General features: G+C 43.6%; 1 protein-coding gene across 4 annotated transcripts in view; it reads right to left on the bottom strand.

The window, feature by feature from the left end:
• Window positions 1-2,137: 2,137 nt before the first annotated feature.
• The window catches only part of LOC133114257 (signal transducer and activator of transcription 3), a 31,530-nt gene continuing 6,210 nt past the window's right edge, over window positions 2,138-27,457 (bottom strand). The window contains exons 2-24 of one of the 4 annotated variants that reach the window (XM_061223482.1): window positions 23,894-24,056; window positions 22,122-22,365; window positions 17,562-17,654; window positions 16,932-17,013; window positions 15,853-15,953; window positions 15,300-15,451; window positions 14,913-15,071; window positions 13,815-13,907; window positions 12,413-12,472; window positions 12,171-12,200; window positions 11,962-12,055; window positions 11,512-11,559; window positions 11,284-11,367; window positions 10,360-10,458; window positions 9,834-9,969; window positions 9,051-9,103; window positions 8,794-8,888; window positions 8,327-8,466; window positions 7,065-7,277; window positions 6,101-6,143; window positions 5,087-5,143; window positions 3,726-3,829; window positions 2,138-3,402 (exon numbers count right to left, since the gene is read on the bottom strand). In XM_061223482.1, coding sequence (XP_061079466.1) covers window positions 3,347-3,402; window positions 3,726-3,829; window positions 5,087-5,143; window positions 6,101-6,143; window positions 7,065-7,277; window positions 8,327-8,466; window positions 8,794-8,888; window positions 9,051-9,103; window positions 9,834-9,969; window positions 10,360-10,458; window positions 11,284-11,367; window positions 11,512-11,559; window positions 11,962-12,055; window positions 12,171-12,200; window positions 12,413-12,472; window positions 13,815-13,907; window positions 14,913-15,071; window positions 15,300-15,451; window positions 15,853-15,953; window positions 16,932-17,013; window positions 17,562-17,654; window positions 22,122-22,365; window positions 23,894-24,021 — 2,364 coding nt within the window. In that variant the 5' untranslated portion in view covers window positions 24,022-24,056 and the 3' untranslated portion in view covers window positions 2,138-3,346. Of the gene's footprint in view, window positions 3,403-3,725; window positions 3,830-5,086; window positions 5,144-6,100; window positions 6,144-7,061; window positions 7,278-8,326; window positions 8,467-8,793; window positions 8,889-9,050; window positions 9,104-9,833; window positions 9,970-10,359; window positions 10,459-11,283; window positions 11,368-11,511; window positions 11,560-11,961; window positions 12,056-12,170; window positions 12,201-12,412; window positions 12,473-13,814; window positions 13,908-14,912; window positions 15,072-15,299; window positions 15,452-15,852; window positions 15,954-16,931; window positions 17,014-17,561; window positions 17,655-22,121; window positions 22,366-23,893; window positions 24,057-27,457 lie in introns of all 4 variants that reach the window. The other 3 variants (XM_061223481.1, XM_061223484.1, XM_061223483.1) reach the window with 3 other exon arrangements.

Here is a 27,457-nt window from a genome sequence, read left to right on the forward strand (position 1 = left end):
AGTGAACCGAAACGTCGCAGAGTTAAACATCTGGCTGCAGTGCTGTTACTGCGGCCGGCTGGCATGGCGTGAGACTGCTTCTGGCTGCAGCTGAGGTGAACCGCCAAACAGGAAATGTTGCAACATTGCAACCTGTTTAAAATAAACGCAGCAGAACTGCAGCGAAACAGCGAGGAAGTTTGCCAGTGCGTCAGTGTTGCTTTAACCTCATTTTGAAACCGAAAGCAGTCGGCTTAGTAATCAATTCCATAGGAGCAGACAGCTCCTCAGCAGCAATTCTGTCTACACTGACAACTGAGAAATGCTCTGTCACATCAGGGAATCTGGGATACTTAACCTCCTGAGACCCTGCGTCCACAAACAAAGATATATAGTTTTGGCGTCCCTGACAGTATTTCACTTACATTAAAATGATCAGTAGATCCTCAGACCATAAACCTGCACTACCAGACCGCTCCCGTCTAGAACCTTCTGGGCACCTGGCCCCACCCCACCACGTGCGTTCACCTCCATTACATGAGTTATTTAGCTGACGCTTTTATCTAAAGTTAGACAAATCTCATCGTGGCTACACCTTGAACTACCAACGTTCCGGGTCTCAGACATGTACCTTAACCACTACACTCATGGCCGCCCTACTTCCAGGCCACATCTCCCACCCATTCCGGCAACCCTTGGTAGTAGAATGAGTGACCCAACTGTGGTCAGCCTGTAGTGTAGTGGTTAAGGTACATGACTGAGACACCCAAGGTCAGTGGTTCAATCCCCAGTGTAGCCACAATAAGATCGGCACAGCTATTAGGCCCTCCCTTAACCCTGCATTGGTCCATGGGAGGATTGTCTCCTGCTTAGTCTAATCAACTGTATTTTCCTACTGAGATAGTTTTGTTAATATATACAGTTGCACAGACTCGCCATGTCGTGGCTTTTATTTTCATTTACCGATAGGCTTGTTTCACTAACTTTGTGTCGATTAATAATCGGTCCTCCATGCTTTCTTGGTGAAATACACTTTGTAATGCATGGAAGAAGGATGTATGGGCAGCATTTCAAATAAATATGTATATATATATATATATATATATATATATATACACACAGTATGTATTATGTGTGGCTCTTTGTGTGATTTGTAGGATCTTCTGTACAACCTGCAAAGCAAGCGATACACTATTTGTCTCATGATCTGCTCTTTCTGAAAACAAGAACCTATTTTGAGAGGTTAATTGTAACCACTCAATTCGTATGTAAGTGTATATCCACTAATATTTCAACTATCTCCGCAATTACAGTCATTCAAAAAGAATATTATTGCTCAATATTATGGCAGAATTCATATCACAATAGAAGACACAAGGAGACTTGGCCTGTGTAGGATCTCAATTTGCTTACCACATTGGGATCCTTGACAGGAGAACATCCAACAGCATCAAGCCTGGACACCTCAAATGTCTCTGGCTGTACTATACGTGACCCATTTAATGGTTCCACACATTGAAAACCCCCTTTGTGAATCAAAAATTATTTGCGCATAACTTACCATTTGCCAATTCTTTTTATTAGGTATTTATTGGACTTATTTTTTAGACTTCAGTCTTTGACTGCAGAAGTCTATCCACTTAAGAGATTTGATGTGTTGTGTGTTTAAAGATGCTCTTCTGCACCACTGCTGTTATGTGTGGCTATTTGCATTACTGACACCTTCCTGTCAGCTTTGACCAGTCTGGCCCTTCTCCTCTGACCTCTCTCATTAACAATGCATTTCTGACCAGAGAACTGCTGCTCACTGGATATTTTTTTGTTTTTCATATCATTCTCTGCAAAATCTAGAGACTGTTGTGCAAGAAAATCCCAGGAGATCAGCAGTTTCTGAAATACTCAAACCACCCTGTCTGGCACTTTGTCACTTTGATCATGTTTTCCCCATTCTGATGGTTGATGTGAACATTAACTGAAGCCCCCAACCCATATCTGCATGATTGTAGGCAATAGACAGCTGCCACACAATTGGCTGATTAGATAATTGCATGAATAGGTAGGTGTTCCGGATAAAGTGCTCGGTGAGTGTATGCCCTCCGTGTAATGTGCTCTTGTTACAAAACAGAAATGAATTCAATTAAAAGTACATGATACAATCTGAAACAGAAATCATTTATTTCAAGGCACTGCTGAAGGTGCACTGTACAGTGTAGTACAGCACAGTATACAAGACAATAGTAGGACTAACCGTTGAAGTAATGGTTCAGTCTTTGGTATTGTACAACCATGACGATCAGTATCGAGACACATACTGCACTCCACGTGAGTCAGATAGCCTATAGCGTGAGGTTTGCAGCACTGCAGTAAAGCGACCATTATTAAGCACCACTAAGCACCGAATAGCACTACAAGCACTGAAAGCTTTCAGAAAAGGAGAAATGGAACTATAAGCTCTTTACACTGTAAAAATGATTTACATTAGAAAAACGTGAACACATTTTTTTTTCTACTTTAAAAAGGACCATCGTCAACTCACTAGGTCACTTGTCATTCGGTGCAGACGTCATTAAAACATTTATCGGCCCCAGCCGATAATGACACGTCTAACCGCAACAAATTGACAGTTCCTATCTAAACCGCCTTCCACATCTAAAATGGTTATGTCAAATAATGTCACAGGAATTCTTCGTGTACATTACCCAAACCAAATAGTGATAAGCACGCTCTTGGCTAGCACAACACACACAAGCGGAAAAAAAAGAAAGAAAAAAAAAAAACTAAACTGACGCATGCCTTTTGCAAGAGTATATATATATATATATATATATATATATAAAAATACACATTTCCCTCACAGTAGCACAAAAAGCTATTTCTAGGTCACAATGTTTAAAAGAAACATTTACAACAAATTGCCTACCTGAAACAAACACATAAGGAAGGTTAAATGATACACTAATATAATATTAATAACATTCACTATATAAAAAATACAATACTTTAATAATGGATTTTTTTTTTTTTACCAGTACAAGAAAGATGATGAACACTGCTGACAGAAGCAGACACAGATCAGCCTGTTCTGCCTGGAAACAAAGAAATCCGACCTGTCAGTTCAGCCAATCAGCAGAAAAATTTAATGAAAATCGTGTCATGGAATGGTGGCACTCCAACAAAGTGCTGATGCTCCAATAAGAAAATAATAATAATAACAATAATAATAATAGTAATATAATAATAATAACAATAATAAAATAATAATATTATTGGTGGCTGAGCCTCTCTCCCACTAGGGTTATGACTGAAATGAAAATGAACGCCTGTCTGGAGAACGAGCCAATAGTCTTCCTCCGCGGGCGGAGCCTCCTCACATCGGCGACGCCACTTCCTGGCTGAAATCCATTTCCGCTCCAGTGATGGAGTCTGGGAAGCAAAACATAAGAGAGCCCCAGTGAATGATAGAACCGGTCACTTTGGTCAGCTCTTTCCCCTGAACATATCATATCATCTGTCTAAAATATTATTATTTAAAATTTAAAATTATTTATCCCGGGATAGCAAAACATTACGAACTGAAATCCCATCATATTTAGTATTTAAACCATGAAAAACATGCTTTGAATCAAGACTTGAACGGTACATAGTTTGGTTATATTTAGCTGTCACCGCTCTATTTAATAGGGAATGGTATACCGGAAGTATCACTCCCGATACATCCGACATTTATGTGGCTCTACCTTCCTTACCCAGGGGGGCTCCGGAGATGGCCTCAGTCCCATCATTATGCATGAGGGAGTCCAGGGTTCGAGGGGACATGGGGAACAGGTCGCTGGTGTTGCCAGAGTTGGTGCTGAGAAAGAAATGAGAAAAAGAATGAGAGGACATACAGACACAGACCTGACAGTGTGTTGTACAGGCATCTACTTTATCGACAAGCTCAGAATCATGAGGTTCCTAGTACAAACGCTATGCTCTACGATGGCTTACTAAACCTCCCATACCATAGCCCTGTATTGAGCCCCATCCGTCTTTAACAAATTTAAAAAGGTCATTTCTGGTGTTTACTATACTGTCCAAAACACAAACGGCATTCCCATGTTAGGAGTGTGTTTTTGATGACCTATTCGTACAGAACCCAGGAATTCAGAGCTCTGAAATAAAGCAAGTGCAGCAACAGTACTCCTTCGATGCAGTAGACTCTACACATCCCATGCTTGTCAATGGATGTCATGTCCCACTGTGCAGAAGAACGGAGGGTGTTAGGGATCTCAGGAGGGTTAGGCAAAGGGAGGATCATCGCACCGTAGACCTGCGCGGGTTAGTGACAGGCCTGTCCAATCCAGGTGCACCAACATTCAACAGACAAGAAGACAGTCCTACACCACACTAGTCAAGATGTACGTGTCATCATTTTAAATATTTATAATATTAACTGGAATGTTTTTTTTTTAAGGAATAACTGGCTCTCTTTACGAGTTCGAACTTCGTTCAAATCGGTGGATAACGGTACATAATGTGCCATGCAGACCTGGGTCCATTACACAATTGCTTTGGATTCAAATACTTCAAATACTGCTTTGGATTCAAATACACCAGGACCAGAAGGCAGACACTACACACTTGACAAGCTCAGTACAAGGTATAAGCGTAGAAAAGTATTTGATTCAAAAACAATCACAAGTTTGACCCAGCTCTGCTACAATCCTTCTGAAACCCAGTCAGGAGGCACTAACGAGGCTTAAAATGGCATATCCCAAATGTTTCCACAGGGTCCCAGCGAGCAAAGGTTAGGGAAACAGGTTATCAACACAAAACATATAATGAAGGCAGAGTCTGTATCTGAATATCTATCATGGAGGTTTAGGTTGAGTTAAAGGTTAGAGAAATGCAAATGTCACGAAAGGCCTGGCAGCCCCAGGCTTAAGGGACAACGTCGTGCCAGTGAGTACAGTAGGAAAGGTAAGAGATCGCAGGGCCGGGACCGGGGGTGGGCGAAGCCACAGGCCCACTCAAAACGGCCCTCTCGCACAGGCTCCGCCCTCACACGCATCACCACTCTCCATGCCACGCCCACACCCCCCCCCCCCCCCCCCCCCCCCAGCCCTACCCAGAGAATGCGCCCAACATCTCGCTGTCCGCCAAATCCATGAACACGGAGGGGCACCTACGGAGACAGGTCAGTTTCTCACTCACGGCTCTGACCAGGCCGGGGTTCAACTCCGCTATTCAGCCCCGTCAGTTTCAGGAAACCAACCGTTCAGTGGATACTTTACAATGAATTTCAGTTCCTTTACATTTCAGAATATGTCCCATCTTAACAAGCGTGTTAGTCTTGCAATGAAACTTTAAATCTTATTTCTCTCAACTTTTAGCTTGTTTTAACTTACTTCTTACTTGAGAAGTGAAATCATCTTATTCCATTTGCAAATCTTAAAATTTGTCAAACCGTCTTACTTCCTTGGCAACATTTTTGTATAATTTAGCCAAAAAGTTATAGGAATACAATTTTAAGTGTAAATGTAAGACTAAAATACTTTTTAAGACAGACTTAATTTTTGGTTTTTGCAGTGCATGGAACTGGCTGTCTTACAACGGAATTGACATTTCCCCCATGAAACCAGCGGACCCACAATGACAGCAAGGGAAAAAAATCTACTGGAAAATTGGCATGCATTAGCCGACAGAACAGGAAGTATCATGAGCTCGGAGCATCACACTAATCCTCTGGCTTCTTGTGCCATTTTTTAAATAAATATAAATAATCCTCTGATATACACTAACAAAAACCCCAGCAGCTCGAATTGCCAAAAATATTCCGGTCATGAGAAACTTGGCAAAACTAGCGGGCTAATGTGGTTTAAGGGGAATGGTTTTAGCATCTCCGTGGAAACTGGCGTCAGGCGTCATTGAATGAAAGGGTTCAATTGAAATATTAATCACCCAGGAAAACTTAATTGCTTAGAAAACTGAATCTACTGAAAAGTCATTTCTAGAGTGTTTTTATGTCTGAGATAGATCTCAGATTCCATGGAGAAAAATAATTGGTAACATAAAAGGCAGTGCCACAAAATGTTTTTTATTTCATAAAGCCATTTTGGAGGAACGTCCAAAAGATACTTACGGGGTAACACAGATGAACTTTGTCTTCAAATATGGCACCGTGGCTGTAGGAAACGAGCAAAAGAAAATGAAACGGTTAGAAGAACAGCAGAGTGCGAAGTTTAAAGCTTCCCTCTCACAAAGACAACAAAGAAGCCTCACAACACTTTGTCTAAGCTACAAGTTGTGAAGTTCTGTGGCTGCAATCTAGACCAAGTGTAGGTTGATTCATCTGCCTATGTTATAAATCAACCAAAATTATGTTGTGCTTGGCAAAACTGGTCTTCTGATTTATTGTACAAATAGCTGCAAATCGCTAGTAAAGAGGCTTGTTTCAGTGTGTACATTATTCACCATCAGGGAATGCACCAGCTTTGAACCACAGCTTCAGGAAGTAACGCCACTCCACTGGTTTGAGAGCAAACCACATCTGCGACGATAGGTGGAGTTATGACACTTTTTACTGCAAAGTTCATCAGGTTCCAACATTGAGAAAATGCAGCGTAGTGTGAGGCTAACAAGTAACAGAGAGGTGTTTATGCTAACATCAATACTTCACTAAATAATAAACTTGCTCTCTTCTCAAAGATTACACTTGAAAAAAATCCTTTATTTAACCAGGGGAGGTCCACTGAGAACACGTGTCAGTTGCAAGTAGGGTGAGTGGGAGAGAGAACAGGGACAAAAGCCCCTGGAGCAGTTTTTCTTTTGGGTTAAGGGCCTTGCTCAAGGGCCCAATTGCAGAGTTCTTCCATTTTCAACTAGGGACACGACTTCAGTTCCCCAGATGCAAGTCAGCATCCCTTACTTAACCCACTGGGGGGTTCAAAGCGGCAACTCTACAGTTGCCCTATTGCTACGATCGCTACCTTGCCGCCAATACAATGACGTCCGCCGGGTGTCAATATTGTGGTAGGAGGAATTGTCCGATACCAACAATTCTTCAGCCAGACTGGTTCTGAGGGTTGAGGAAAAACAACTACTACCTGGGTCAGTGAGGTCAGGCTGCTCCATGGCCTCTGCGCGGCAGTATTTGCCGAAGGCCTCCTCTTTGGGGATCTCGGGGTAGAGGTAGACCAGCGGGGACACCAGGATGTTGGTGGCGTCCATGATCTTGTAGCCCATGATGATCTCAGCAAAAGACATGCTGTTGAGCTGCTGCTTGGTGTACGGTTCCACTGACTGGATCTGTGTCTTACCTGTGTGTGTGTGTGTGTGTGTGTGTGAGTGTGTGTGTGAGTGTGTGTGAGTGAGTGAGTGAGTGAGTGAGTGAGTGAGTGAGTGAGTGAGTGAGTGAGTGAGTGAGTGAGTGAGTGAGTGAGTGAGTGAGTGAGTGAGTGAGTGAGTGAGTGAGTGAGTGTGTGTGTGTGTGTGTGTGTGTGTGTGTGTGTGTGTGTGTGAGAGAGTGAGTGTGTGAGAGTGTGTGTGTGTGTGTGTGAGTGTGCGCGCGCATGTGTGAGTGTGAGTGTGTGAGAGAGTGAGTGTGTGAGTGTTTGTGTGTGTGTGTGTGTGTGTGTGAGAGTGAGTGAGTGTGTGAGCGTGTGTGTGTGTGCGTGTGTGTGAGAGTGAGTGAGTGTGTGTGTGAGAGTGTGTGTGTGTGTGTGTGCATGTGTGTGTGAGAGAGAGCGAGAGAATAAGAGGTAGACCGTCAGATAAAGCAACAACTCTGGGTACCTGCAGGAGAGGCCAGTTCACTATCACAATGACAGGACGTCCTCATGACTTCAGTTACTCTTACAAGGGTCAGTCACTTTCAAAAGAATTGCAGCCAACAGGAGCTCAGACCCAAGGAAATGCTGCACAGGTTCATCAGCCCAACTGGACATGCCTATGAACAGACCCTCTTTAATCTCGCCAGCTACGTGTGTGTTCATAGAGACAGGTTTGCTATTATTCTCAGGGATGGGCATGGTCTTACTGTCATTAATACGTGCATGATCTAAATGTAGAGAGAAAAATATCCAAGAGTATCAAATAGGCACTCCACAACCAGGGCAAATGGACAACTTCACAAGGACCAGCCCAAAATAAGAGCTGTGTTCAACCTCGAGGAAGACGTCGTTCGACTTTGAAAAATCAGTCTCCCCTGTACATTAAACGGAGTACATTTCTCTGAGCTCAGTGTGCTCCACCATATCTTATCTCGGGCTAGACCCTGTGAAGCTGTCCGGGTGAGGAGTCTCATAAAGTGTACGATGTTAATGTCGTGTGAGCAGTTGCGGTGCAGGCCGGCTGAGGGGGGGCCTACCGCCGATGTCCTTCTCCACCCAGGTGAAGGTGATGCCCCCCTCTTTGCTGCTCTCGCTGAAGCGCAGGAGGAATGTTCCAGGTGGTTTGGGGCTGAGGATGGCCCTCTCACGCTCCTTACTGATGAACCCCATTATGTAGCTGCAGCGGGAGGAAAGTAGGGTCAATGGTAACGTCAGCACGGACTTACCACACACCGCCCAGATCAGGGGTTCCCAAATCTGGCTCTACTGTGGCCTCCAACCCTGGTCCTGATGGGCCATGGATTCTACTGGGGTCCCTTACTCAACAACATACAACCTATACTCCACTGAGATTCACACCAGCCAAGCTAACCACGACAAGGTGTTGAACACACTGCACTAGTTACTGTATAATTGCGGTCATTTCTATATAGGTAATTCATTAACATTTGCTCATTTTGTGGGTCACTTAACACGGTCCTATAGAATCCACAGCAGGGCTCACCCTTCATTCCACAGAGCCAGGATGTACTTCTTCACCAAGTCAATGATGTTATCCAACCACACCCAGAAGGAGAAACCTTTTCCAGCCATGTTCTCCTGAATCCCAGCAAAAGGAGACAGTCAGAAACCAAGATTTCGGTCCTTGCCGTAAGGATAGGTTATTAATCCCATTTCCAATGGGCAGCATATAATATTAACTCAAATAAGGGAACGTGTGCAGTATTAAAAGAACGGTCTCCGGCAGACAGAAGTACGTACTTTGCAGAACTTGGCCCAGGTGATCTGGCATCCAGAGTAGTTCACACACGGCCCTGTAGAAACACAGGGGAATTATGGATAACGGGAGGGGAAGAGGAGGAGACGGAAAGAGAGAGATGGTGGGGGGAGTCATATCACTTCCGAGACGAGGCAGTCACAGTCCATATCGTGAGTCAGGGGCAGTTTAATGACAGTCACAGTCGATGCAGTATTTTTGCTAGTTTTGTCTGGCTATGTGAGCTACTTATTGTTGCTACGTAAGTGTATATTGTTCTATTGTTTTTTTCTGTATAAAAAACATTTTAGATACAATCCATAATCTATTTAATCAAATAAGCCCCAGCTAGTCCTTATCTTTGTTGTACTCTTCGCACTTTGTACAAATTGTACTTCCCTGTAGGGTCTTTCAGTGCACTTGTTCCTGGTGATGGGTATCAGAATCAGAATCAGAAAAACTTTATTGTCTGACATGACAGAAAATCATCTCCAGCGTGGCTCAACAATCAGAGACAAAAAAAACAGACAACCTGACACAAAACAGCATTCCTGCAATCAATCAATCAATAAATAAAATAATGGCCATCTAAAAGATGCACTTTGTTGTACGTGGCTCTGGATAAGAGCGTCTGCCAAATGCCAACAGTGTAATGTAATGTAACGTAATATATAGTTAGTAATGCTCTGGCAGTAACACAGAGGCAGGGACCATGAGTAGATAGATGGTGCAGTGTAGGTGACACAGACATCTCAGTTGTGAGTAGGCGAGGCGGTCCCTTTCCTCACCCAGCAGTTTCTCGGCCAGTGTGGTCAGCTGGTCGATGGTCAGGCCTCTCTTGGTGGTGGAGGAGAACTGCCAGCTCAGCACCTCAGCAACCTGGTCCCAGGTGCCCACCGGAGGCTTGGTGAAGAAGTTCACATTCTGGGAGACGGCAAGAGGGAGAGTTCTCTTACCACTGGCCTACCACACACCCCAAACTGTGCTTACAGTCGCACCCAGAACTGCACCCCTACGAGAACCTCACATAACACCACACAGAAGACAAAGCAGCTATGCATAAACACATCTTCAGAACCCAAAGGCATCACATCTCTAACACATTGTAATGCATAGCTGGAGACCTCTATACCTGGAGCAAAAATAGGGGAATGAGGATTCCTTACATTTTGCTGCAGAGGGGAAGATTATTTTATTGGTTCCAACAATAAACAACAACTTTATCTTAGCCCGTTAAGGTACTTGGTAAACCTCATTCTCCCATCACTATTTCAGAGTGGAGCGGAGGTACGCCAACAGGGGCCACCGTGTTACCTTGGGGTGGTTGGTGAGCATGTTGTACCACAGGATGGAGGCCCAGGCATTGGGCATCTGACAGATGTTGGAGATCACAACCACTGGCAGGGAGTGGGTCTAAAACAAGAGAGACAATGGGACGGACAGACAGACAGACAGACAGACAGATGCATTAGCATTCTCTCCTGTCCCACCAACACTTGACATTGCTAGCAGCAGAACAGAAACTGGAACAAAACATGTTTTCTTCATGTAATTTTCATGCACTAGACGTTACAATACACTTGAAGCACATATGCTACCCAACCCCCTTCCTGGAATGTCACAAGCCACAAGGCCTGCCCCAATAAACATGAGGAAGGAGACTGCATCGATCAAGTCGAGATACTTACAGGCTGACGGGTGACCAAGTGCAGGCCAGGAAAGAAAGCCTGGAGAAACCACAGCCCTTCAGGACAACGACCAAGCAGTGCTAAGGGCCTTGCTCAACGACCCAGCAGCAGCACTGAACTTACTGTGGCTACACTGGGGTGTGAACCACCAACCATCCACTAGGCTGAGGTGATGATGGAGGTTGTGTCTTTAGGCTATAGGCTGTGGTGATGTTGGAGAGTGTGTGTTTAGGCTGTGCTGACGTTGGAGTGTGTGTTTAGGCTATAGGCTGTGCTGACGTTGGAGAGTGTGTGTTTAGGCTATAGGCTGTGGTAATAATGAAGAGTGTGTGTTTAGGCTATAGGCTGTGGTGATGTTGGAGAGTGTGTGTTTAGGCTGTGCTGATGTTGGAGAGTGTGTGTTTAGGCTATAGGCTGTGGTAATGATGGAGGTTGTGTCTTTAGGCTATAGGCTGTGGTAATGACGGAGTGTGTCTGTTTAATCTATAGGCTGTGATAATGATGGAGAGTGTGTCTTTAGGCTATAGGCTGTGCTGATGTTGGGCCTCACCTCCAGGTCCATCTTGAGCCCTTGGTGGTAGACCTCCGTCTCAAAGGTGATGAGGTGGAGCTCCTCCGTCACAATGAGGGAAGCCTAGGAATAGATGGAGGTCAGAGGTCATACATCACCATGCCAACTGGACCTTAAATGTCAACAGCTTTTTCCATTGTAACCTGTTCTTTCAGTAACAGCAATTTCTTGGGAGAGATGATGGCTCATGTATTTGCCCATACTCACATCACTGTTAGTCCTGCCTCCGTTCCCACATCTCTGCTCTCTCAGGGTCTAGAGGGAAAACAAGAGCTGTTAATATTAACACGGACGCACACACACACACACACACACACACAAGCACACACACAAGCACACACACAAGCACACACACACAGCAGCTAAGAAACAAACACACTGGAGTATGAAACACACACAAAAAAAAAGTTTATGCACGCATGCACGCACACACATGCACACACCCACACACGCACGCTCAAATGGGTAAATAAAACTACACAACACAAATAACCCACACAGGAGGAGCACATCTTTTTGATGTAAATGGAGGGCAACAGAAATGTTGAATAATCTGGCATAATCGGTTTGGACTCGTCAGTTTTTTTTGGCCGTCATTGTGCTATTGATGTACACTATAAGATCAAAAGGAAGTAGCCCATAATTCCCGGCACTCACCAGGTGTTTGAACTCCGCAGACAGACTGCCGTTGTTGGACTCCTCCATATTCATCACCTTGGTGTTGGTGCCCAGGATGTTGAACTTACGGGACCTAGAATACCAGAGCATTCAGGCTCTCAGACACCAAAATAACCCTTAGTGGAGCTCACAAAATCTACGTTCCGTTATTTGTACGTCATTCGTACGTCATTCGTACGACATCTTACCCTCGCAGGGCAGCGACATCCCCCGATTCCCTGTAAAAACACAGGTCAGAGGTCAGACAATGCTATCTGTGCAGTACCCAAAACCCAATATTCATACTTATGTATACTTATCTAGCACAGTTTATAAGGCTAAAACATAAACATTATGTAACAGACAGGGATAATGCTCATTAACTGCCAGACAATGCTACAATAGGCTTTATGTTGTTACTGCGAGCAACAGAAAAGGATTCAGAACTCACTTATCAATGCACACTTTGATTTTCAGCTGGTAATTCAGTTCTGGAAACTTCACCAGTAACCTGCAAGCAGAAAGCAGCATTTCCAATGGAGAAATGAAAGAAATGCAAAGGAGAAAGCAATAATCCAGGCAACAGAAAAGAACCCATGGGGACCGTAAAAGGGCACCAGAAGAAAATCTTAACTAAATTTACTTAAACCTTATTTAAATCTTACTTGCAGTTCAGAGGAAGACAGATATATTATGCTATAGTCACACGTTTGCAGTGTTCGAGTTGAGTTATCGTGCCCACGACTTCAAAAATTATTTTGTAAAAAGTAGAAGCTTTTGTTAATTTCATTCCTGGCCATAAGCTAGTCAAGCTTGCACATGAGTTACTGAATTGTGCTTCCCTTCACAAAGTGTACGCAGAAGCTAATACAAAACCTGGCACGCATACAATCCAGCAAACAGACATTATCTTCTGTAAACACCATTTTGTTCTTCCTTTTGATAACATCAAATGCAGAATTTGACCTTCGGTCTAATAACCCACATTTGATGATTTCACAGCCTGGCTGGCGTAACTAGTGGTGACACGCAGTTCTTCAGAACAGTTTCAAAATCTTTTGGTAGACAGCACATTACAAAAGAAAAACAACTTAAAATAAACTTTGCTTTCCAGTGTTAACATCACTTAAATGTACAACAGGTAAGAATTTTGTGTTAAGCATTGTTAAAAGACCATTGTAAATTAATTGACCACATATGAATTGCTTGATTACAAACAGTGGAAAGAAAACATTAATTAAAAAATTTAAATCATTGAAAAAGGCTCACTGACATGTTGACTCACCCTCTGCCTGCGTCTATAGTCCTTAAATTCGGGTTTCACAATATGCAGTTGACGGGCTGGCAAATTAGTTCTAACTGCCGCAGCTAATGGCGTTTCAATGTCAGCACGTTCACAGAGAAGTGGTGGGATAAACAGTGTTGTGATTTGAGCATGTTTGTTGCTGCAGTTCCTCGCTTGACCGTTAGAAGTCTGAAATTACCCATTGTACCATTAAGTAAGACATTCTTAAAGTACGACAGTTAAAGTAGAAAGGAGGGCTACAGGGGGCCCTCAGAAAGACAGGCTTGTAGCAGCTCACACAAGGGACCACTATTATTCTAACACTCTCCTGCCATCAGCAGTCGAAGAGCGCGGTCTTGATGCATTTACAACACCCAAATGCTCTGCTTCAGTTTTAGATATATTTAGACTGGAAATTGACCACTTCCTTAATATTGAGGGGAAAATGAAGAAATGAAAAAAATAAAATGAGACTCAAAACCTGAGCCTGCAATAAGATTAATGTGATTCCAGAAGCGCCCGGGCAAGCAGAGGTGGGAGTGGACGGGCGTTCGACGGGACCGTTTACCTGACTTTGGTGGTGAACTGCACTCCGGTCTTGATGACGAGCGGTCTGTCCGGGTGCATTGGCATGCAGGGCTGGCGCTCCACCACGAACGCGCTGCAATACCAGGGCCAAACAGCAGGGGGAGCGTTAAAGACTGCCGCCACGCCGTTCACATGCAAATCCTTACGAACACGGTTTACTGTATCATGGCCGTTAACTTGACCATTTAAAGCTAGCATTAAGTGCTGTCAGTGGCCGCAAGAAACAGGCACACGACTTGATGCTTTTGATTATGTATCGTCCAAACTGTTGTCTATTGAACTGACTTGGCGTCTAGTAGGACCCCCTCAAGAACAATATGCCATCTCAAGCAGCTAAACCTGCTAATTAATACATTTCAACAAAGCCTTAACTGAAAAGGGAGGAGGATACAAGTCCTGAATAAAGAAATATGAGGAAAAACTGGTTTGGGAGAGAAGGGGGGGGGCGGTACAGCCGGTCATTCGATACAGGAAATGAACTGAAATTCAGTTCACGGATTGAGAACCGCCCGTTCAGGGTTAAAAATACCAACAACGGTGTCTCGGTGGCGCAGCCTGCAGAGCACTAACCGCATACTCATTGCGAGCCACGACGTCAACGGTTTGAATCCGACCGTCCAAAATTTGTCACGTGTCTTTCCCTCTCTCGCGCGCCCATTCTTCCCGTCGCTCTATACTATACTGTCCAATAAAGCTGAAAAAGGCCTAAGAAATATGGTTCATAAAAAAATAAATAAAGAATACCAACATTGGACTTACATTACATTTTTGGCATTTGGCAGACGCTCTTATCCAGAGCGACGTACAATTGATTAGACTAAGCAGGAGACAATCCTCCCCTGGAGCAATGCAGAGTTAAGGGCCTTGCTCAAGGGCCCAACGGCTGTGCGGATCATATTGTGGCTACACCGGGATTAGAACCACCGACCTTGTGTGTCCCAGTCATTTACCCTAACCACTACGCTACAGGCCGCCCTTTAAATTAAATTTCATTCACTCAAATTTCATTAACTGGCTGAAATTTTGAATGAATTGCGGACGTGCGAGCTAGCATGCGGGCAACCGGACGAGCCCTCACCTCTTCATGAGGTTCCTGAAGATGTCCACGATCTTCTCCTCCAGGACGGGCCGGTGCTGGATGATGGGGTCCCCCTTGTAGGACACCTTCTGCTGCAGCTCCTCCAGCTTCTTAATCTGCTGCCGGGTCTGCAGCTGGGACTCCGCCAGAGACGTGATCCTGCGAGGGGATCAACACAAAACTTGCTGAAATACATCCCACATAAACGCCGGAATAAGACAGTCAAAATGGAGAAGTAAACGTCTATGGGCCACAATCAACGAGACAAGGCAGATTTAGGGGTGAGATGTTAGTAGAATGAGGGGGGGTTAGGGGACGCACTTTGGGGCACCAAGCGGTCCAGACAAATGTTGGGAGTTAGGGGTAAGGGTAAAGGTTGTCGGGTACCAGGTCTCTAGGCGGTCCAAGCAGATGTTGGGGGGTCCCCCGATGCAGGCGATCTGTTGCCTCCTCTTCCATTCCGCCAGCTCCTCGTCCATCAAGTTCTTCTGCACGAAGTCCATGGCCGTCAGCAGCCCCGCCATTTCAGTCACAATTTGCTGAAAAAGAAGCTCCATTTTAGCACCCACCCACCTCAGGAATTCCAGGGTTAAGATGTTTCCCATACTATTTTTTCTTGAACTACCACCTCGGTAAATAGTGGCCTCGCACGCTAGGTTTATAGACATGCACAATAAAACTGAGGAAATAAGTGCAATGCAAAGTCCAAAGCCTCTATGGGAAGTAACCTGTATTTTCTATTCACAAGGCAACTCTGAAGGGCGGCAACTGAAACAAAACACGGGGGTGACTGCCGAGAGGTGTGGTTGAATATTACGTCATACCCCCATGAATCACTCAGTTTGCGCCCTATCAAGCAGTGGTTCCAAAACTCGGTCCTGGAGAATCCCTGTGTATGCTGGTTTTGGGAACCGCTGCTACGGGGAGCGGTCGGGCCTACCCTGCGGAGCTGGTCCAGGGCGGTCAGCATTTGCTCCAGCTGAGACATCTTCTGCCTGGTGGCAGCCGCCTGGCTGTTCCCATTCAGGTCCTGGGACAGCTCTGTAACATAACGCACACGGCGGTCAGTCAACTGAGACAATGACTCACAGGACTTACATACACAAATGGATGTGCGAAGACACAGAAAGCTTACGTCGGGCAGTTTTAGCGGAAGTACTGTAGCATAAAGGCAGGGTTTTTCTTGGTGTGCCAGAGCAAATGAGCAAATATTTGTGCAGTCACATTTCTTTCGGACCACGTCCATGTTTCATGTTTTTTACCCCCAATTTTTTGAGAGCTTGCTTTTGTCAAATGTCTGCTTTTGCTAATGTTAGCTATAGCTACCTTGCTAGCAAGCTACATCTTGCAGGTTCAACTTGAACACCGCAAGTAACACTGCTGCTGCTGCTCTGCCAAGTTAGCAATTGTTTCTTTGGAATCATGAGAAAGAGGGAAAAAAAACAGGTTAGGTTACAAAAGTGACAAAAGCTAATTCAGAAAATTTCCCCATTTGATTCGATTCATTACATTATCAGCATTTTGGCAGACGCTCTTATCCAGAGCGATGTACAATTGATTAGACTAGGCAGGAGACAAACCTCCCCTGGAACAATGCAGGGTTAAGGGCCTTGCTCAATGGCCCAACGGCTGTGCGGATCTTATTGTGGCTACACCGGGATTGAAACCACCGACCTTGCGTGTCCCAGTCATTTACCTTAACCACTATGCTACAGGCTGCCCCATTCAAAATCATGACTTCATTGTGATGAAATTCAAATATATTGGACACGAATGTAATTTCATCTAAAATTTCTTCACAGTTAACCAATTACTCTCCAGGGACCATTTTTTTATTTATTTTTTATATTCATCCGTTCCCATTTAGGTACGTGTTCTGGCACCAAAAAAAACCCCAGTCATGAGCTATCTCATAACAAAATTTTTTAGAGACCCATGTTTTCCTCTTTTTCAAAGACTACAAAATCACCAAACAGACATCCAAAAGATGTGTATATTCTGAACAATTCTAAGGCTCACCTCCTTGGCTTTTCAGAGTCTTGTAATTGAAGTCGAAGTCATCCTGCAGGTTCTCCAGCATTTTCATCTTTTGTTCCATATCCTGCAGCAAAGGAACAAACCCATTTCACCTGCAGTAAACACCTGGCAGTGCTCCCACAATATAATAGGAGAGATCTAACAGATAGGGACTGAGGCCAACTGTGTCTACACTGTCAGGGAGTGTAAGTACAGTGCCTTCTGCCCTCTGGAAAGAAATTTCACGGAGCGTCACACTCTCCTTTTCATCTTCCCATAAAAATACAGATGTCCCTTTTTTACTTTCAAATTTGAATCGGAGGGAAAGTACTCCTAAAATGCCAAATCTGTGTTTTGCTGAATGTGACTAAATGAATAGTGCAATTAACCAAACAGGGATCAGAAACTTGCGTTCCTCGAGAACTGTTGACTTTCCACCCTCCCGTTACCAGGAAGTCAGGTGTGAAAACAGTCGCACTTAGTAGCACTAATTAACCAGGAAAAAAGAAAACCTAGGCTGGATTTGGATTTGGATTTGAGGGTGAGAGTTGAGGATCCCTGCCTTAAAAGAACCTGTACTCGTTTGCCACATCCGCCCTCTCCTTTTTAGCAGGTTTTGCCGGTGTGCCTCACCTGCACCCGCTTCCTGACGTCCTGCAGGTTGTGTTCCAGGATCTGCTGCTTTTCTGTCACCACGGTACCCGAGGGGTGAGTGGCCTGCCCTTCCTGCAGGGGAGAAAAGCCTTTAGACTAAATAAAACACCACCCACCTATACAGGCCTGAATCCCAGGCGAAGCTCAGTTCAGGGTTTCCTCACAAAATATACAGGCAGCAGCCTGTAGCCTAGCGGTTAATGTACATCACTGGGACCCGGAAGGTTGGTAGTTCAAGCCCCGGTGTAACCAAGATAAGATCCGCACAGCTGTTGGGCCCTTGAGCAGGGCCCTTAACCCCACATTGCACCAAGGGGGATTGTCCCCAGCTTAGTCTAACTGTTAGTCAAACTGTCCAACTGTAAGTCGCTGTGTGTGTGTATATATATATATATATATATATATATATATATATACACACACACACACACACAGTACCATTCAATAGTTTGGGGAAACTTTTTTCTGGATTTTTTAATTAATGTTTTATTTCCACTGTTTGTAATCAAGCAATTCATATGTGGTCAAAGTAAGATTCTCATACATCATTAAACCATGTTTTTAAAAAATTTTGGTTGCACCATGTAGTAATTACAACCCTTTTTATACATAGCCCCCTATTTCAATGTTTCAGACAATTTAACATAATGTCAAATAAAATAGTAATGTTTTGTATTTGTTTGAATTGTTATGAATTGCTTGATTACAAACTGTGAAAATAAAAAGGCAAGGTGTCCAAACTGGTACTATATATATATATATATATATATATATATATACAGTGGTGTGAAAAAGTGTTTGCCCCCTTCCTGATATTATTATTATTATTTTTTTTTTTTTTTAATTTATTTTTTTTTTTTTGCATGTTTGTCACACTTAAATGTTTCAGATCATCAAACAAATTTAAATATTAGTCAAAGACAACACAAGTAAACACAAAATGCAGTTTTGAAATTAAGGTTTTTATTATTAAGGGAGAAAAAAAAATCCAAACCTACATGGCCCTACATAACTTAACTGTGGTTTATCAAACCTGAGTTCAATTTCTCTAGCCACACCCAGGCCTGATTACTGCCATACCTGTTCTCAATCAAGAAATCACTTAAATAGGACCTGCCTGACAAAGTGAAGGAGACCAAATGATCCTCAAAAGCTAGACATCATGCCGAGATCTAAAGAAATTCAGGAACAAATGAGAAAGAAAGTAATTGAGATCTATCAGTCTGGAAAAGGTTATAAAGCCATTTCTAAAGCTTTGGGACTCCAGTGAACCACAGTGAGAGCCATTATCCACAAATGGCGAAAACATGGAACAGTGGTGAACCTTCCCAGGAGTGGCCGGCCGACCAAAATTACCCCAAGAGCGCAGCGACGACTCATCCAAGTGGTCACAAAGGACCCCACAACAACATCCAAAGAACTGCAGGCCTCACTTGCCTCAGTTAAGGTCAGTGTTCATGACTCCACTATAAGAAAGAGACTGGGCAAAAATGGCCTGCATGGCAGAGTTCGAAGACGAAAACCACTGCTGAGCAAAAAGAGCATTAAGGCTCGTCTCAATTTTGCCAGAAAACATCTTGATGATCCCCAAGACTTTTGGGAAAATACTCTGTGGTCTGACGAGACAAAAGTTGAACTTTTTGGAAGGTGTGTGTCCCATTACATCTGGCGTAAAAGTAACACCGCATTTCAGAAAACATCATACCAACAGTAAAATATGGTGGTGGTAGTGTGATGGTCTGGGGCTGTTTTGCTGCTTCAGGACCTGGAAGACTTGCTGTGATAAATGGAACCATGAATTCTGCTGTCTACCAAAAAATCCTGAAGGAGAATGTCCGGCCATCTGTTCGTGACCTCAAGCTGAAACAAACTTGGGTTCTGCAGCAGGACAATGATCCAAAACACACCAGCAAGTCCACCTCTGAATGGCTGAAGAAAAACAAAATGAAGACTTTGGAGTGGCCTAGTCAAAGTCTTGACCTGAATCCTATTGAGATGCTGTAGCATGACCTGAAAAAGGCGGTTCATGCTCGAAAACCCTCCAATGTGGCTGAATTACAACAATTCTGCAAAGATGAGTGGGCCGAAATTCCTCCACAGCGCTCAAGACTCATTGCAAGTTATCGCAAACGCTTGATTGCAGTTGTTGCTGCTAAGGGTGGCCCAACCAGTTATTAGGTTTAGGGGGCAATCACTTTTTCACACAGGGCCATGTAGGTTTGGATTTTTTTTCTCCCTTAATAATAAAAACCTTCATTTAAAAACTGCATTTTGTGTTTACTTGTGTTGTCTTTGACTAATATTTAAATTTGTTTGATCTGAAACATTTAAGTGTGACAGACATGCAAAAAAATAAGAAATCAGGAAGGGGGCAAACACTTTTTCACACCACTGTATATATATGGGTCATTCTACGAAAACATTTTGCATTCTGAAAATCAGATTTTCAAAGTATTGTTTTTGTTGTGTTTAAGGATTTATTTGGATTAAGTAGACCCTTACCTGTCAGAAAAATATGTGGTATATGTATATTTGACTTATTTCTATTCATTAAATAAGAGTAACAGGATTGACGGTAGCATACCTGTTCAGGAGACGAGTTTGTTTTTAGACTGTAGTAAGTGGATTTGGCATAGAACATTATGGAAATGAATGAAGACACTGAAGACATATATGTAAAACAGTTATTTTATTAAAATTATGAAAGAATTAAAACTAAAATAATTTGCATCAAAATTAAATGATGCTATCTGATGCATCCTCTCAAATACAATCAGTGTCAATTCAAATCATCTCCCAGGAATTTCTGATGAAAAACAGCAGAGCAGCCTCCCCATTAACAGATTCCTCAAGTTCAAGTCAGAGCCTTTTTCTCTCCTTCCTTGATCTTAAACGCCCCTCACGATGTTGCCTGCAACACAATGAAATACTGATTAAATAATCTACTGATGTGGGGTAAAGCGTAACAAAAGCATGTAAAATACAAATGCATATGAAATCACCTTTCTTGTTCACAATAGGTTATTTCATATTGTTACTCATATTATAATTTGAAGCAGTTTCAAAACCTAATGAGATGATGGGGTCAATACACATCAGCGGTCAATAACCTATATGAATTTATATAAATATATATATATCTTTCAGTTTAATAGGCTAACAAACACATTTAGGGACAAAACATGCTATTTGTAGTATACATATTACTAAAAATTATGTATTGTATAAATAATTCTGGTTGTGAACATGCAGTAAACATTGGGACATGGCAGGGAAAGGGTTAATAGTAACAGGGTTGACGAAATATGTTTTTGGCAGCCATTACTAGCCATGGGGTTAACACAATGACACCACATCGTGTGCATTCAAGAGAGGCTAATATGCTTGTTTATATGTACATAAAAATTTTCCATGAAATAACTTTTTAATACATGATATCATGGTAACAAGATTGACACACTATGACTGTCCCCTTCTGTCAGACTAAACATAACTCAAACTCATAACCATCAAAAGAGAGGAGCACTTACTTGTCTGCTTGGCATCATCTTCATAAAAAGGCAGAGGATATCACTTCCTGAAAATTATGTCACTTTTAGGATAGTCCATTGTGTCTGAGGAGGGTGTTTATCCAAAGTAACCAGGTTGACGCAAAACGCAGGGACAGGACAAAATTTTTTTTTTTTTTCAATATTCCAATAAGGTGAAGAATGAAATACATGCATTATAGGTTAACTGACAATTGAAGCTTTTCATAAGTATAATTTGTTTTCTGCTAATTTGATTTCATCCTCCTTAAAAGCCTGTTGTAATAGAAATATTTTCCCCAGGGACAAGCCATTTTTAGCTATTTTTACAATGTTTACAAGATATACAACATAAAAAGTCTTTAAAATTCATGAAATAAATCAATGTATACATTTTTTTAATGAAGACTGTTTATTTACCAAATGATACCAACTAAATTTTTTAATGTTTTGTTGTTAATATAGCTTTATGAGGTAGTTTTTGTGTCAGGGACATAAAATGGCACGTTTTTGTAGAATGACCCATATGTATATATATATATATGTATATATATATATATATATATATATATATATATATATATATATATATATATATAATTAAATTATTATTATTATTGAAATATAATCTGTTTGAAAACCCCCGTAAGACCTACTAAATCTACGGACAGCGAGCCCAGCACACTGACACACACGGCCACACGGTGGGGTGCGGGGTGGGGGTACCTGCTAAATCTACCAACAGCGAGCCCAGCACACTGACACATGGCCTCACGGTGGGGTGCGGGGTGGGGGTACCTGCTAAATCTACCAACAGCGAGCCCAGCACACTGACACATGGCCTCACGGTGGGGTGCGGGTGGGGGTACCTGCTAAATCTACCAACAGCGAGCCCAGCACACTGACACATGGCCTCACGGTGGGGTGCGGGTGGGGGTACCTGCTAAATCTACCAACAGCGAGCCCAGCACACTGACACATGGCCTCACGGTGGGGTGCGGGGTGGGGGTACCTGCGCGGCGGCAGTGGCGGTCTGCAGGAGCCTCTGCTCCTCCCACAGGCAGCGGGCCACGATGCGGGCGATCTCCATGGGCTTCTCCAGGAACTTGCTCTGCAGGTGCTGCTTGATGCGCCGCAGGTTGTGCTGGTACAGCACGTTGTTCTCCTGCAGGAAGCGGCTGTACTGCTGGTCCATCTCCCCCAGCAGGTTGTGGAACACCAGCGTGGCGTGGGACTCCTTGTTGGCGGCGTAGGCCCTGCGCGCACGTTTACACGCATTACACAGCGAATGACACGCAATATGAACACGCCACAGCAAAAGGGCGGTAGCTTTACAGTCCTTATATCATAATGCACACTCGGAGCACTGCTAGGTGCTTATAAGACTTATTCTTTGGACTTATTGGTCTTCTGCCGCTGTAGCCTATTCACTTAAGAGGTTTGACGTGTTGTTTGTTCAGAGACGCTCTTCTGCATACCGCGGTTGTAATGTGTGGTTATTTGCGTTACTGTCACCTTCCTGTCAGCTTTGACCAGTCTGGCCATTCTCCTCTGACCTCTCTCATTAACAACGCATTTATGTCCGCAGAACTGCTGCTCACCTGATGTTTCGTTTTTCACACAACTCTCTGCAACTGTAGAGACTGTTGTGTGTGAAACTCAGCAGTTTTTTAGATTCTCAAACCACCCCGTCTGGCAGCAATAATCATTCAAGTCACTTTGATCCAATTTCTTCCCTGTTCTTAAAAACAGCTGAACCTCATGACTATGTTTGCCTGCTTTCATAGTTTAAATGTTTTAACATTATTTTGTCAATTCCTTTACTATATATAATGGAAACATCACCTGAGAAGGGACTTTAAATTTGACGCAACTAAAGCGAGAGAGTCACATTAAGCTGAATATCAATCAGAAGGTTGTGTCAGCGAAGGGTCTGATAAATAAGCACTTTTTTTAGGCGAGTTTAAAAAGCAACGCGAGGCAAAAGGATAGGGTAGTTAAATACCCCTGAACAATACATTACCACAGAACTGAATAAACTCACCCTGGTCTCAGCAAAAACTATGTTGTGGCCTTCACAAAGCTGGCATTTATGGCAGGGCTACCATTTGGAAAGCTTTGTGTACAAGGCTAAGGCACTCCCAGTTGGCCGGTTCTCAGCCACTCATGGCAATTCTTATATTATTCATTGCATTTTACTGTGTACAGGAAATCAATCTAAAAACACAGATAATTACATAGAAGTAAAAGTACACCGAGATCCAGATTAACTTGGGCCCATCTTATTATTACAGATTTCCTGTTCTACAGACTGTAAAGCCTGATAAGGATGAGAAAGAGAAAAAGTTTTCTTGCAGAAAGAATTTGTGCAGGCTGACGTGAAAAAGGAAACCAGAATCCAGGGACAGTTAATATAACATTTAGCAAAGAAGAAGAAAGAAAATAGATTCAAATAAATTTGCTAACAATTTGCTATTTATTTGAACGGTCCTACATAAGAGCTATACAGCTCTTTCGTAAGCACGACATAAGCATTCATAAGCCATGTGAATAACCGACATAAGGACCTTGTCAGTTCACATGGTATGTCATGGTAAAGTCACTAGCTGCATCAATGCTGACAACACACAATACGCCTATTTGCATTAAGCACTTATGAATGCTTATGTCGTAATTATGAATGAGCCACGTAGTGCTTGTGAAGGAGTTACATAGTAGCCTTCAAATAAAGTGTTGCTACAAATTCAAATCAGATGAAACGTAGAGGAAAAACTTTAAAAGTACCAGTCCTGGCTCTCGATCCAGGGGGCGAGAAACTGCCGGAGCTCCATGGGGAAACTCTCACTATACAGGTGATACAGCTGTTCCAGGTACCGGGGTTCCAGCTGCTGCAACTGGTTCCACTGGGCCATGTTGACCTCCGCCGTTTTGACTGAATGTGCAGAGACTACAGAAAAAGAGAGAAGGAGGTCAAGAGCAGTGTAATATAGTATCGTGTAGTTAGCTACCTAACTGGGTCAGTAACAGACAGAAGTTTGATCTGCAGGTGGAGAGCAGTCACTGTTCCCTTCAACAAGGTACTTCACTCAAATTGCCTCAGTAAATTCTGTAGAAATGCATTGTGAATAGTCAAATTGAAGTAATTTAGGTAGTTCTGGATAAGCTTCTGTTAAATGCACAGTAGCGAAGAAACCTTTGAAAACCCTGATCATTTTTTTTTTTCCCACGAAAATGTCATCCGCTGCAGAGACGATAGCTGCCTAACAGTCTCACTTTAATCAGAAACTCACGCGAAAACCTCAAAATCTAACACCAGAAGAGCTCGAAATACCCTGAGGCCATTATGCGACCAGCACAAGTACATCCTGTTCCTGTTCTAGCGCAAAGCTCGGTCAAAAAACGGAGGTGAAGATAACATCCGGTCGGCGGTGTTGATGCCTCAGCACGTAACCAGGGAGCAGGAGCAAAGCTCTCATCTGACAGAAGTGGAAACCACAAGCCAAACAGGGCTAGTCTGCAAAATGAAAGCCTTGCACACGCTTCAATGTTGATGAATGATTGACTTAAGACAAACTGCAGTGTAAAGAGCTAGTATACAACAGTATATAAGCACTATAACACATAAGCCAAGCTTCCACATTGCACAACAGACTTGCATATTAATGTTAAGCAAATGTCACTCACTATAAGCTAATTGCATGGTCAGAGGCATGCAGTTATTGCATTAATGGCATTTGGCAGACACTCTTATCCAGAGTGACGTACAGTTGATTAGACTAAGCAGGAGACAATCCTCCCCTGGAGCAATGCAGGGTTAAGGGCCTTGCTCAAGGGCCCAACAGCTGTGCGGATCTTATTGTTGCTACACCGGGATTAGAAACACCGACCTTGTGTGTCCCAGTCGTTTACCTTAACCACTACGCTTGGGGGGTCATTCTCAAGAAGCAGTGGAAAACTTCTGACCGTTCAATATTTTGCACTCTTTGACAGCAGACAACAGGACACTCAGCAATAACAAAAGGCTAGTAGTCAGTATTTCCTGATTAATCAGGGTAAAAACATTATACCTGTGAAAAAGTAGCGTTTATTTCCAACACTAAGACACAACTTGCCAGTAAAAACAAAAAATATTGGGGGCCGCGGAGATGAACCACAATAAATCGGACATCAATGCAAAAAAAGCAGCCGCAATACCTTCAATTTTCATATTGCAATATGCCATCTGTAATATGCCTTTCAAGACTGCAAGGAGCTTTCATTTTCTAATTAATGTCCCACAACGCCACCATTTTATCCAATGACAGACAGACATTTTAGCTTGACCAAACCACACCTGCTTCTGACCCTATGCTCCATCACCCCCATCATTCTGTCACATTAAATACTGCGTCTGTGAAACTCACGCAGAGTGTATTTGAATGCACTATGTCCCTGTAACAGCAGGAAAGATCAATGCAGGAGTGCTGGAACATTCCACTCTCTTCTAATGGTAAATGGTTGGCATTTATATAGTGCCTTTATCCAAAGCGCTGTACAATTGATGCTTCTCATTCACCCATTCATACACACACTCACACACCGACGGCGATTGGCTGCCATGCAAGGCGCCGACCAGCTCGTCAGGAGCATTTAGGGGTTAGGTGTCTTCCTCAGAGACACTTTGACACAGCCCCGGGCGGGGGGGTTGGAACCGGTAACCCTCTGACTGCCAGACGACTGCGCTTACAGTTTGGTGACATTGGTTGAAATACTGGAGCCGCTTCTACTCAACTTTCTTCTTTCTTTTCTACTAACAACCTGCTAGACCCCCATCAGTCTGGCTTCAGATCGGGCCACTCGACAGAGACCGCGCTCCTCTCTGTCAGTGAGTCGCTCCATGCCGCACAAGCAGCCTCCCTCTCCTCTGTCCTCATTCTTCTAGATCTCTCTGCTGCCTTCGACACTGTGGATCACTCCATCCTCCTGTCCGCCCTGTCAGCAACGGGCATCTGTGGCACAGCCCTGGACTGGATTGAGTCCTACCTCTCTGGTCGCTCCTTCCAGGTTGCCTGGGCTGGCACGGTATCGACACCTCGGCCCCTCGCCACAGGAGTTCCCCAGGGCTCAGTCCTAGGCCCGCTTCTTTCTCTCTTTACACTTGTTCCCTTGGCCCTCTTATCACTGCACATGGGCTATCCTACCACTGCTATGCGGACGATACCCAACTCATCTCATTCCCACCATCTGACACACAGGTTTCTGCCTATATCTCTGCTTGCCTGAGTGACATCCAGAGCTGGATGGACAACCACCATCTAAAGCTCAACCCAGGTAAGCATACGGAGAATCCGCCCCTTTCTCACCCCCTACTCGACCCAGCTCCTGGTCCAAGCGATGGTTCTGTCCCGCCTGGACTACTGCAATTCCCTCTTGGCTGGCCTCCCAGTGTCCGCCCTCAGACCCCTCCAACTTATCCAGAATGCAGCAGCTCGTCTGGTCTTCAACCTTCCCAAATACTCACACGTCACCCCCCTGCTTACTTCCCTCCACTGGCTGCCTGTCATGGCTCGCATCAAATTCAAAACATTGGTGCTAGCCTTCCAAGCAGTTAAGGGGTCTTCCCCAGCTTACCTACAAAAAAATCATCAGATGCTACACCCCTGCCAGACCTCTTCGTTCAGCCTCCACAGGCCGCTTGGCACCTCCCCCTCTCCGAACCTCACGCTCACGACTACTGTCTGTTCTGGCTCCACGGTGGTGGAACGAACTCCACGTTGAGGTCAGAACTGTAGAATCTCTCCCCACCTTCAAGCAGCACCTCTCCCCATTCCTCCCTACCTCCCTGTGAACCTTAATTGTTGTCTTTGTGATTTACTTTGTGTTTCGGCAGTTTTAGTTGGCTAGGTAAGCAGTATTTGGAGAGCTAAGTTTGGTCACTTTTGCTTTGTTGTTTGTTTAAAAAAATAAAAATAAAAAATAAAAAAATAAAAAATAGGCCCTGGTCCTTATCATTGTTGTACGGGTAGCAATTCCCTCTAGGGTCTTTCAGCGCACTTATCCCTGGTTATGGGTATGCACTTTGTTGTACGTCGCTCTGGATAAGAGCGTCTGCCAAATGCCAATAATGTAATGTAATGTAATGTAATGTAATATAAACACAGGTCTTTTTGAAAGATCGCAACAGGCAATGACCCAGAATTGAACCACAACAAAATAATTTCTCCTGCTTCTTTGAATCAATTGTCTTCGGTGTCTGACAGTTGTATTGTTTATAGATCATAATATTGACACCGCAGTTGACAGCACTGCCAGCACTGATTCAAAGAGAAAGCAGTTAAGTTGAATGAAGTCAAAAAACAAGATTTCCAT

Source organism: Conger conger, chromosome 16 (genome assembly GCF_963514075.1).
Source record: "Conger conger chromosome 16, fConCon1.1, whole genome shotgun sequence".
NCBI lineage: Eukaryota > Metazoa > Chordata > Actinopteri > Anguilliformes > Congridae > Conger > Conger conger.